At 31.4% G+C, this 13,347-nt stretch overlaps 1 protein-coding gene across 1 annotated transcript; it reads right to left on the bottom strand.

Moving 5' to 3' along the window:
• Window positions 1-1,999: 1,999 nt before the first annotated feature.
• LOC142642665 (cyclase-like protein 2) lies at window positions 2,000-8,525 on the bottom strand. Its single transcript, XM_075817060.1, has 6 exons — window positions 8,064-8,525; window positions 6,116-6,160; window positions 4,555-4,627; window positions 3,833-3,930; window positions 2,833-2,903; window positions 2,000-2,265 (listed from the first exon to the last, which is right to left on the bottom strand). The coding sequence occupies exons 1-6, from the start codon at window positions 8,479-8,481 to the stop codon at window positions 2,137-2,139; spliced, it is 834 nt and encodes a 277-aa protein (XP_075673175.1). The 5' UTR covers window positions 8,482-8,525; the 3' UTR covers window positions 2,000-2,136.
• Window positions 8,526-13,347: the final 4,822 nt, after the last annotated feature.

Genomic DNA, 13,347 nt, shown 5'->3' with positions numbered 1-13,347 from the left:
ACAGCTTTTTTTTTTTGTTGCTACACTCGGGTTGTATTAGTAGTTCTAAATGCGTAATATTAATGAGAAAATATGTAAACTTCAAATTGGAATGAATGAAAAATTATGATAAAAAAAAAACCCTCATCACACAAGCAAAAACGCATGTTATGAGGCTACTAATTTTAATAGATTTGAAATAGGTGTTCTCAACCCAAACATATTTTTTCCTTGTATGTAAGTCCTACTACGAAAAATGCTACCTATTGTGGTGTATATAAAAAACGCCACTTTAGGTACCCTATAATGGAGTTTTTGAAAAATGCTGCTATAGGTTATTTATAGTTGCGTTTTGAGGGGTCTAGTGGCGTATTAAAACATTGAGCCTATAACAGCATTTCAAAAAACGCCATTATAGGTCTATATCCTATAGTGACATCTGAAAACACTGCTATAGGTCTTTTTTATTTTAATTGGCTATTGTGGCATTTGAAATGTTGCTATATATCAAATTTATTTCTTTTAATTAGCTATAATGGCGTTTTAATAGGTCCACACCCTTTAGTAGTGTTTATAAAACATTGCTATAGCAACGTTTTATAAATGCCATTATAGGGTATGGACCTGACGTTTTTGTAAAACGCCAATATAAGTCTATAGTTACTATATAATAGTGGCGTTTGTCAAACACCACTATAACCCACTTTTTTATGGATCCACAAAAATGCGAAGGCAACCAAATTGAACTAAAATGGACATAAATGAACTGAATTGGACCAAATGGAACAAAGTGGGCCGAATAGACAAAATAGGATTGAATGAAAAGAAGGTGGACCGAATAGAGCATAATGGACCAATGTTGACCGAACAGGATCAAAGGAGACTGAATAAGAACGAATGGACATATAGGACCAAAGTAGATGTAATGGACCGAATGGAAACAAATTGGACTGAATTAGACCAATATGGACCAAATAAAACTAAAGTAGAAAGAATGGAACTAATAAGACTAAAGAGGACCGAATTACCTTAATATGACTGAAGTGGACCAAAATGGACCTAATAGGACCAATATGGACCGACTACGTCTGAAGTGGACAAAATAGGACCAATGTGGACTGAATATGACCAAAGTGGACCTAATAAAACTGAAGTCGACCAAAGAGGACATAATGGACCGAATAGGACTTTTGAATATTCTGTATATATCATTTTTATTACATTTTTAGGGCTCATACTTATAATTTTAATGCCTATTTTGTTCGTATTTTTTAACTCAAAACTAAACAGTTTAGCCCAAATATAACAAAATTTCATACTTTTCAACCCAAAAATTATGAAAAAAAGAAAGAAAGAATTTTCGTGCTAAACTTGAAAAGACAATCTATGATAAAATAATAAATAAAAATCAATCTAAGGCCCAATCTGTCCAAAATGGATTGAAGGGGACTAAAATTGAAGATGTGGACTGGATTGTACCAAGTGGAACGAATTGGCCGAAATGGGATCAAAGTAGACTTAATTGGATCGAATAAAAATTGTTTAATTTTTAGAAAGAACAAATTATCTTCAACAAATTTTTAGGAAAAAAAATTATACATTATATTACAATTACAAAATAATTATCTATTCTCACATCGCATGAGTCTGTGATTAGTTATTCTTAAACAACTCCCATTGGCAAACTTGGTGCTATCAATTGCCACCAACCAATGTTTTGAATATCGTTCCATAGCCATTTCAATTTGGCCATTGAAACAAAATATTTCAATATATATATTCAATCATTATGTGGATGTTAATATTAATGATAACATCTTTCAAAATCCTTTTAATCATCTTTTTATTTTCCCATCAATCTCCTCTCTCACCTGCCAACGATCATGCCATTTCATCAAAATTAACCCAACTTTTCTTTTTTCTTTTTTTATCTTTATTTTCCTTACACTTTTCTCTTTCTAAAGTTCAATTCCCACCACATCTTTACTTCTTTCGTTTATTTACTCCTTTCAATTACCTTCCTCACCATTGCAATTATTTTCCATTGGATCAGGGGGTGGCCATGGCCCCCCAAGACATCACATGGCTTATAAAGTCAACAGTAATGGTGATACTATATATCTCGTACAACAATATAAAAAACATACATGTAAAATATCATTTGATGAGAATACATCTTGCTGGTGATCCATCAGAAGTAGGCAACCGAAGGGGTAAGCAATGAAGGGAATATATTCCTGCTTGGATGTAGTGATCGAGCTTTACAGCTTCCACAATAATGATTTCCTGAACCATTTTAGCAGTGTTAGTTTTGAGTGTAAATTTTAATTTCCTAGTTTAAATCTAAATACTAGTGCAGCAACATCCAGTCTCCTTAATGTCATAAAGAAAATTCTGTATGTAGTAGCAAATTGAAATTCTATCACCTATCCTTCTGAACCCAACCCACACAAAAGAGAAAGAAAATACTATGCAACTTAAGCTACTCTTTTTTGGTTTTTGGAGAATCACTTAAACCACTCAATTGATCATCAAATCATTGCATGGAGATTATGAAACTTATGGCCAGAGACATGACAGCAGAAAAATATTAAAATCTTGCAAAAATTCTCTGATATCATATACAAGCTAGATAATCAGAAGTGCACATTTTACAGATACAAAATAATTATTAAAATGAAAGGAGAGTTCTTCTGAAAAAAAGGGGCTTGAATGAAACTTCATCTATTGGATATGATTTATGCAGGAACGTGTATTAGGAAATATCCCATTAAAAAAAAAAGCATTAGGGAATAAATTGCTGCCAAAAGTAAAAGACATTAGAAGCCTATTTCATCATATAATTTTGCTTACCCTGGCCTCAAGAAAAGCATGATGAGCTGGAATTGAATCAAAATAAGCAGCAACATTTAGGTAATCAATTCCTATATTTCATAGCAAAAAGATGGGTTAGTGCAACTAGGTTTAGCAAAACAATGACATTATAGAACAGAAAAAGTGTACACACATACAGAGAGGGACTTCAATACAATTTCCCATAGTGCAGATAATTAAACATTAGGTTTAATGGTTCCAAGAATAAATGTAATTGAATGAAAAGATACCATCCCAAAATTAAATTAATGGTTTAGCACATAGCAACCAAGTAAATTAAACTTCACGTTTGGAATAACTTGTCAAGTTAATAGGTGCATGTAGAAGTAATTCCTATATAGAACTAGTAATAAACTTGAAAAAACTGATCCAGAACATTGCGCTAGTGTCGGTCTATCAGCAGTGGTAGATGGTTGTCTACATTGGAATCTCCAAACATTTGTGGAAGGGCATGATCACTGACTTCACAGTGTAATGATCAAAGATCACATACTTGCTGCTTTTTGTGGAATTTAACGGTTTATCTGCTATATCGGTGCTTTTGTACACAAAGTGACACTGATAGACGCTTGGGAGGGGGTGGGGGGTTGGATTCAAGGGTGAGTCTAGTCTTAGAGATTTGAAATAAGATATTCTACCTAATCATCTCAAATCCACAATCCGTCCTTAAAGTTCATCAATAAAAAATTCTTTCTATTTTATACTTCCATCCAAATAAATCGTTAATAATCCTTCAATGCTAATAGTGTGAAAAACAGCAAATATATGTACAAAATCAAGTACATATTAAATATAATGAAACTGCATGAAATGCACATGGCGATTGAGCTACCAATTGATATTTGTGGCTATTATACAACTACAAAAGACATGAGCCCTGGTTTCCAAGATGCTCAAGACAGCTTGGAGGGACAAAAGAAGGCCACAATGTTATTTTTAAGTAGCTCGAAATTGATAGAAAGTAAAATCTGTGTCTTACCAACAAGTTTGATATCTGTGTTCTCTACTAACCATTCTGCCCCATCTTTCGTGAATCCCACATAGTCTGTGGCAAACTTCTTTTTCCACATTAGCTGCCTGAAAATAAAATTAGTTTTAATTCACAAATAAAAAAGATCTATTTTAATTATGACTTCTTAAGATTCTGCATTTTCTTTTGCCCCTAACCTGAAAATAGATCTACAGACAAAGGGGCGCTACAAACATGAACAGTAAGTGAATAGAGTGAACTACAATGAATGAAATAATAAAATGGCCTGAATCAGACCATATTTTGCCATTACATAAACAAGGCTACTTAATGAATCAAACAAGCCATTCTCGTCTTGGAATATATCATCATCTTCCCCTAAAACTGTATAGTGAGGGATAATTTCAGTTGATCGAGTTTGCTTTCAAGCCTAATTGAACGAGATTGGAGTTAAGGTTACGGAAACTTCACTTTCTTAAGCAGTTTTTGTGTCTTTAACTAAATCTTCAATTACAATTATAAGACACAAGAAATCTCACAACTTGACATGGTTTGCCAACATGGATATATCATATATATGGACCTAACTCTAGTGATATCAAATGTAAAATGGAATAATTTCAATAGGAGCCAATATCAATAACAATATCTTATGAATGTCATAACTACAGTTTGAAAATCCAGTCCACTATGATGGCACTTTGACAAAAATATAACTTCAATAAATTTACCTATCAGTATTTAACGTTCTGAAAAGCACACGACGAATTCCCTTGGGAATATTCAAGGACTTCATAACTTCAGCTGTATCAAGTGGACATTGTTAAAGCCTAATGTAGCCAAAACCAAAGAAAGATGAAAAGGCATAAAAGGTATTAAAAAAAAAAGGCACAAAATGTTCTTATCAAAATAATTATGTTTTTTCATGGTTTAGAAAGTCAATTTGTTGCATCGTGATATGTGTTGAGCAACCTGTCTAATCAAACAATGTTCTCTCATTGTACCACACAGACACGTGTGCAGTAAATTACAAGTTATTGAAATGTATGCTGTCTCATGCAAAAAAAACTAAAGTAAATATTATCTTTTTTGGAACAATATTTGCTTCATATGGATAATCTAATCCTACAAGCCAATCAGATCATTGACTCCACTCCCTGAGTTGTTTAAATGTAGCATGGCTCCAGTTTAAGATGCTTCCTGAGATGGCTGTTTACTGTCTAGAGAAGATTAAACCTGTCATACGCTTAAATTATCTTTTTATAGCACTAAACCCAAATCCCACAAACCTCTCTAGCTGAGAGAGAGAGAGATTGCAAAGACATATATGGAAAAGAAAGAGGAAAGACCATAATTTAGAACCAGATACCTGATAAAAAGGAACCCAATAATTAAGAATTTAAGAATAGTTGGCCTAGTTGGCCTTGTATTCTGATGCTACATAAATACATATATTAATTTAGGAAAAAAAAAATACTTGAGAAAAAAAGAACCCAATTAATACGAATTTAAGAATGGTTGGCCTTGCATTCTGATGCTTCATGCTAGATAAAATACATATATGAAATTATCAGAATCAGATGAACCTGTAAGTTGTAACTGAGGCAGTTCAACTAATCAAATGACCATGCACAATTTGTATTCATGTGCAAAGCAAATCATGTGTATATAACCTACTATGCAACACTACAGCTAATATTTTGGTAGTTTCAGAAACATTCATAATCTTTGAAACATTAGAGAAGCCATGATTAAATGACAGGTATCACCCCATATTTTGCATCCCAAATCCCAGGAATAAGCAGTAATTCAGTGCATGAAAAAGAGGATTGGCACAAACGAGGCAGTTCAACTAATCAAATGACCATGCACAATTTGTATTCATGTGCAAAGCAAATCATGTGTATATAACCTACTATGCAACACTACAGCTAATATTTTGGTAGTTTCAGAGAGATTCATAATCTTTGAAACATTAGAGAAGCCATGATTAAATGACAGGTATCACCCCATATTTTGCATCCCAAATCCCAGGAATAAGCAGTAATTCAGTGCATGAAAAAGAGGATTGGCACAAACGAGCTTGTTTATAAATTGATTTCAATACATAAGGGTGCATTCTTTTATCAAATCACTATGGTCCCACTCCACAATCTTCTCTATCCATCTTCACTAAAATTTGAAAAATGATGCACGAGACTGATCGATTAGGAACATGCTATGGCCATTGAAAGAGAAAGCAACAAGCACAGCAGAGTAAAATCGGTCTCAATTAAAGAAGAGAGAACATACCAGTAATGTTCTTATCCCTTGGAACATCAACTAACAGCGCAGGACCTGTCAAAACAAACATAAATAATCATCAATGTCACATAAATTAATCAATTTATTGTAAGCAGGAGATGAGTTCCAATGTAAAGGGAAAATAGAACGAACAAAAAGTACTGAGAGAAGGAAGATGTTATAAATAGTAGAATTTTTCAGATGCCAAAAAGGGAAAACCTTTAAAATTTCTTGAACTTGAATTTTGCAATGTACAAGGATCTTAATATGATTTCTTTAAGCTTCAGCGCAGGAAATTGCCTTGGTTAAGATGAATTATGCACTTCTCAGGTCTCCAAATTTACTCTAGCCAACTATAATTATAAGCAAGGAATATGAGATTCATCCAGCAAAATGGATCAGATAACCCATGCTAAAGCTTTTTTCAAACATCCCCCCACTAATAACCCTCCATTAATGTTTATGCATCAAAAGATTTTGTGCAAATCTAAGAGATGTTAAATAACTGGAACAAATTTCTCTGTAGAGTAGACCCTGCAAATCCCATCCACCATGTCTACATTCCACATCCCTCTCCATCTTTTTAATATTTGAGTTAAATTGAGGTGAGCACCTGCAGTTTTCAAATTTAAACTATGGGTGACAATTACCAACAAAAAAAAAAAAAACAATATATGATTATTAAGAACCTACACCTTCTTCCCAAAATGTCTAGTATGAGAATTCAATTGAATTGCACTTCATTAAACACGTAGATTATTAAGTCAAGAAAGTCAAGTATAGCTCATCTTTTGTCTCAATCACCTATGTCCTTAAAAAATAAAAATACTTGTGTTTGGTAGTTCCTCCCGAATGTCTAGTGTGAGAATTTTCAATTGAATTCCACTTTATTAAACACATGTAGATTTCGACACTCTCTATCCAAAATTAATGTCTAGATAGTCGCAAATTATATGTAATAGATAACTTGGTTTACAGGCTTTAGTAATAGATTTATAAACGCAATAAGCAAAGTGATTTTCTTAAAAGAAAAATCATAAAAGTAACTGTAAAATAATGAATAAAATATATATTTTTTAGAGATAAAAGATAGAAATTGTATTAATGAGTGATGAAAAGTGTATACAAGTGTACGTCTGAAACATAACACTTCCAGACGATTAGGCCAAGTCATAGCACCTAAGGAAGCAAAACAAGAACTAACTACAGACTTGACAAAAAATTCTGCAGAAACAGAAACCCTTATATATGATTTGTTGTCCTTAATTGATCAATTACCTCTTATCCTAAAAATCCAAATTCTGAGAGTAATTGTCACTAGTCATAGTACTTATATCTTGAAATTCATTTGTACTGGTCAATTATTTCCATTCATTTATCATTAAAATTATTATGAAAATTAGTTATATCTTATATGAGAACATTGAATATCACATGACATGAAGTAGCTGTTTGAACTAAAACTTAATAATTTTTAGTTCAAACAGTAGAATTAGAGATATATGGTTGTAATTAAGTGTGCAGGCATGTCCATCTCACGCGATGTAACCAATTTCAAATAATGGTTCTAGTAGAAATGAATAGAAATAATAATTGATCAAAACGATTGATCAAATACTTTCTACATATGTAAGGGGAAAATAACTTTGAATTGCACAGTAGAAAAATTTAGAAACCTGGGATACTGTCAAATAAAATTATGACTACAAGTTTACTTTAGCCCAAAATATTCGTTTATTTTATAGAAAGTAGATACTTTTACTTTAAAACAGTTAAAAATACCACTACCAATTAAAAATAAAATGTCTATACAGTTAAAACAACGAGTTTGTAATAAACACTGCTCATCACTGCTATAGTCTTAAAAATCAGACCAAACCAACCAGTTCAACCAACCAGTTCTTTAACCGCATCGATCAGTTTTTAAAACCATGCTACTAATACGATGATGACCTACCGTTAAGCACTTCCAAGTCGAGAGAGTCAACGTCGAAGCCGGCGTCATAGTAGTGGTCGAACATATGGGCCGGCGAGTCGACATGGGTGCCGGAGTGAGTAGAGAACTTGAGCTCTGAAACGTTGGCGAGGGAGCCGTTCTTCATGGACATGCGGAGCCACAGGAACTGGCCCAGCCCATCGTCCGATTGAAACGACGGCATGTCCTCCCTGTACCTGTGGCTTATGTCAAATATCTTACCTTCTCCGTACACTTCTCTCCGTTCTGGAACGACGACCTCGTCTAATACGCCACAGTCGGAGACGCTGGGATAGGCATCGCTGGTAGCAGAAACTGTGAGCACCCAAGTGCACGATAGCACTAGTAGGAGATGGAGGACATGGGGTTTGGTTTTGTTCATCATCATGATCATGATCATGGGTTCATGGTTTTGCCAAAGTGTATAACTACTAGATTATATATAGAGGTTGCTTTGTTTTCTTTCTTGGTTTTTTTATTCTTGGTTTGTTGACAGATAAATCCATTACTATATTATATTATCCATGTGGATTGAATTTTGTGAAAGTTATTCCATTGTTTTTGAAGACTCTGTTTAAGTCCGAATTCAGGTGGCGTGCGGCTACAAATTAAGACAATTTGCTTATTATAATCCACTATTAGACCTTTTATTATTTTAAAATAAATTTTTAAGAAAATAAACAAACAAATTATGTTACTTTAGAGTGATGTATCTGTATTAACTAGTCGCTAACCTGCGATGCATGAAATGGTTAAATAAATATTAAAAGAATAATGGTACGTTTACAATAATCTCATCACAATTTTATAATAAATATTATGTAGCAATTTTTTATTGGCTCTAATCTTTGCTCATTATTGAAATTACTTTTTTTTTTTTTTTTTTTTTACTTTTCAATATCAACTTGTCATTTAAAATTTGTTATAAAATTGTTGTGAAAATTTTGTAGAAGTAAAATTTCTCATATTAAAAATATTTATTTTAATGGAACGTAATACGACTTAAAAATGAAAGAAAATATTTAATTTTATTCAAAATAAAGTTCACATAATTCATCTAAAAGGAATGAAGTTAAAATAAATGGTTAATACACTACCCTTGTATGAAGGAATTTGTGGCATGTATAAATAGGTTAAAACATAATTAATAGGTATAGTAAAAACACACTAAAAACATTTATATTCTTGTAGGAACGCTTTGTGGCATGTCTGGTAATATATATATATATATATATATATATATATATATATATATATATATATATATATATATTTTTCTATGATCCAATGCTTTGTTATTGTGTCATAATTACATTATAGCTGTCAACTGCATACATAAAATAATGCTTCACATAAAAACTTGGCAGAACATATGGTTGGTCAAAATAAGTTAAAATCAAGGAGTATAAGTTTATATGTACATATGCTCCTTTTTCTTTTCTTTTTTTGAGAGAGTTCTAACCTATGCCGTCCGCTTTTAATGATATTTTTTATCATTAGACCAAGATATCAATTGATTTTTGGTGTAGATGAGGATTAAACTTCAAATCTTTTATTTAATCATTAGAGACTTTACCAGTTGAGCTAACTAAAACGAACAACATAAGCTCTACTTAAGTTCTTACACTGCCCCTATGAAGTTATGAACATTGCATATATCGATATTCCATGACCCCTTATAACGATGACAAAAATTCTCTTACCACTCATCTACCTCTTTTGAGGATTAATCATATTAGCTCCACAACTTGTTGAAATTGGCCATGGCTAGAACATTAGAAATCATAAAAAAGCGCGCACAATGCTCCTACAATTAGACAATTATAGAATTAGAACCCAATATTTATTGAGAAAAATCCAAAATATATAACAACAAATCAGATAAAATATAAGAAAAATATAGAACCGAAGATTAACTCAACATATATATATATGGTGTACATCGATGAAATCTGCTTATGATTGGTTGTGGGTTGTCTTGTTATCCCTAAACTTTTTTAATATTTCCATTAATTGAACTACCACAATTAATATATAACAAACTTTCTCATATTCAATAGCTTAATAAAACTGAAGGTTAAGCTAATGTTATTGTTCGTACAATGCCTGCGAATGAGACTTCACCAACAGAAAAATCAAGCAATATTATAATTTCGTAAAGAAAGTGGAAAATAAGAACATCCCTTACAATTCATTAAAAAAATATGATAAGGTTGTAATCTTAAGTTGAATGAACCCAACTTACAGGAGTCCCATTAAAAAATAAAAAATAAAAAATAAAAAAACTTACAGAAGGAGGATGCAGAGGAGAAAAGGAAGCAAATCCAATGAAGAGGGCTGGTTATGCAATTCAGCTATCCAAATATATTTCTAACAAAAAAAAAAAAACAAAAGCAATCTAATGTTTGTGTTGGTGGCTTGGTGCTTACTGTGAGGTTTTTTGCAAACCCAAACAACTAAATTTAGGTGATAATTTAGGTCTCCTTTAAGTATAGTGGTTGTATGGCACCAAACAACTAAAATTTTTGTTATAGAATTTTAGTTGAAGTAGAATTTTTAAGCTCTTGTAACATTTGATAAGATAATTACACGTTGAAGAGAAATAATAAATATATAAGATATAAAATCTAAAATAAAAATAAAACAAAAATAATGGTAAAGTGAAAAATTGTGGGAACTTCATAGGTTTCGGTTTTATATATATACTAGTCGCTAACCCGTGCTATACATGGGAACTTACCTATTTGTGAGATAGACTAAAATTAATTGTATAAAATCTAAATTGATTAAAAAATTATACCATTGCATGATTTGCTCTTTTATAACTTCAATTTGTGTTACAATTTGATGAAGAAACCATTACTTGAACTTCTGAAAGATCAAAAAATATTAAAGAATCAGATAATTCATAGCTTAGAAATTACTGGAAAAAAAAAAGACTAAACAATAGAGAAATATAAGAGAAAGAATAATAATTCAGATGTTAAAACTTTTGAAAGACCAAAAAATATTGAAAAATCATAAGATTTACTTTCAATAAATTTTTTATAAAAAAAATGTATATGATTACACGATACAGAAATATAAATGAAATTGATTACCTTCAAAAGAATAATACATAGTATAATCATTGAAATCTGCTAAACATGTCCAAATATTGCAAAAATTAACACAAATTCAGATGTTAAAATTTTCAAATGTCAAAAAAGATATATAATTAAAGAATAAGTTATTGAAATAATTCAAAAAATATATGACTACTCAAAAGAGAAATATAAGAAAAAGAAAAAAGTATACAAACCCATAGAGCAATAAGTTTTAAATTTTAATGGGTATTCCAGAAGTCACGGCTTTAATATGTAGCAAATCATGGTTTGATACACTTTCACAACTTCACATTGAGAAAGCTCACTAATGAGTACAAATGTTCCAAGCTATGCAGCCTAATGATGAATGAAATAGCAGAACCTTATGGTTCATAACAGCTTAATCGGTTGTAAACCATGTACGTGGGTGTTGCACTGAATTTTTTGTGTTCCAATATATGCAGCCTAATGATGAATGAAATAGCAGAACCTTATGGTTCATAACAGCTTAATCGGTTGTAAACCATGTACGTGGGTGTTGCACTGAATTTTTTGTATCCCTTGATGACCTTGTCCACTGCATCAAGGAAATCTTTCTCCGTCACAGAGTTCCTTTGTGCTCGGATGGCAAACATGCAGGCCTGAAAAAAGGGGCAATCGAAATCCACAACATATCAATTTGGCTTTTAAAAAAAATATATTACTGCTTTTTGGAGATAAATTATCAATATTTGAGTCTAAATTTAAGTTAGACTTGTTAGAGATATAGAATTTCACTCCTTGTTAATTTAGAGTTAAAAAAAAAAAAAAACTACTCGATTTCCTGTGAAAAGGAATTATACTTCTTCTCAATATTCCAACCCTGTACTATACTTTATTTTGGAAGATTATAAATATCAAAGTTGGTTCAGTAACGTATCCTTTGCAGAGAAGGAATTGGAGTTGAAAACAAATTGACTAAGTCAAAGCCGATTAAATTGGTATTGAAATGCCTAGCTAAAAACTTCAACTATTCCAAGTGGTTAACGTATCCTTTGTTTAAGAGTTTTATCGGGTTTGTTTTTTTTTAATTATAAAATATCAGATTTACTTTTGGGGATGGAAGGGAGGTCTTTTAATTAGTTTTTTTTTTTTATTTATAAATATTGTGCTGACGTGGAAAATTGTGGAGAGAGCAGAGCTTTGATGTGTTCATGATTAACCTTGCAATTTTAAAGATAAATTATCAATATTTGAGTTTGAATTTAAGTTGAACTTGTTAGAAATATATAATTTCACTCTTTGTTAATGTGGAGTTAAAAAAAAACTACTCGATTTCCTGTGAAAAGGAATTATACTTCTCAATATTCCAACTCTGTACTATACTTTATTTTGGAAGATTATAAATATCAAAGTTGGTTCAGTAACATATCCTTTGCAAACAAGGAATTGGAGTTGAAAACAAATTGACTAAGTCAAAGCCGATTAAATTGGTATTGAAATGCCTAGCTAAAAACTTCAACTATTCCAAGTGGTTAACGTATCCTTTGTTTAAGAGTTTTATCGGGTTTTTTTTTTTTAATTATAAAATATCAGATTTACTTTTGGGGATGGAAGGGAGGTTTTTTAATTAGTTTTTTTTTTTATAAATATTGTGATAACATGAAAAATTGTGGAGAGAGCAAAGCTTCGGTTTTATATATATATATAGATTATTGAAAGACTTTAAGTAATGTTCGGATATTATAAATTTGACTATAATGACTTTGTAAATTGATTGTGCGAACCTTTATTTTTTTTAAAAAATTATTCAAAAGCAGTAGCTTTTATTAAAACAAAACTAAAAATCATCATGTACATTCCTCTGTCGTCCAAACAGTAAAATCATCAAACATTTTCAATACACTCTTTATGTTTTGGTACTTTACTTTTGTCTTTTGCCTAGGTACATTATCAATGTGAATGTGGGACAAAACTACATTATAATTAGGTCTCGTTCGGTAACGATGTTTAAACAACGAAAATTATTGTTTAAACACCACAACACGTATTTCCACATATTTTTTCACTCATACGTATTTTCACAAAACTTAAACAACGTTACTAAAACTCTCTTACCAAACTAATGTTGCAGAAGGCTAAAGAAAGCACACACAATACTCTCTTGATGAAACAAAAACTAAACTATTAGCTTCTGATTG

The sequence above is a fragment of the Castanea sativa genome, chromosome 7, assembly GCF_040712315.1.
Source record: "Castanea sativa cultivar Marrone di Chiusa Pesio chromosome 7, ASM4071231v1".
In the NCBI taxonomy this organism is placed as follows: Eukaryota; Viridiplantae; Streptophyta; class Magnoliopsida; order Fagales; family Fagaceae; genus Castanea; species Castanea sativa.
Note: the sequence above shows the minus strand (reverse complement) of the source record. Positions and strands in the feature narration are given on the sequence as shown.

Excerpts from the sequence above, each read along its gene's own strand:
- LOC142642665 (XM_075817060.1), bottom strand. The coding sequence starts at position 8,481 with ATGATCATGATCATGATGATGAACAAAACCAAACCCCATGTCCTCCAT. Across the intron at positions 2,904-3,832 it reads CACAGATATCAAACTTGTTG|GAATTGATTACCTAAATGTT; the intron begins GTAAGACACAGA and ends TATGAAATATAG. Across the intron at positions 2,266-2,832 it reads ATGCTTTTCTTGAGGCCAGG|GAAATCATTATTGTGGAAGC; the intron begins GTAAGCAAAATT and ends AAAATGGTTCAG.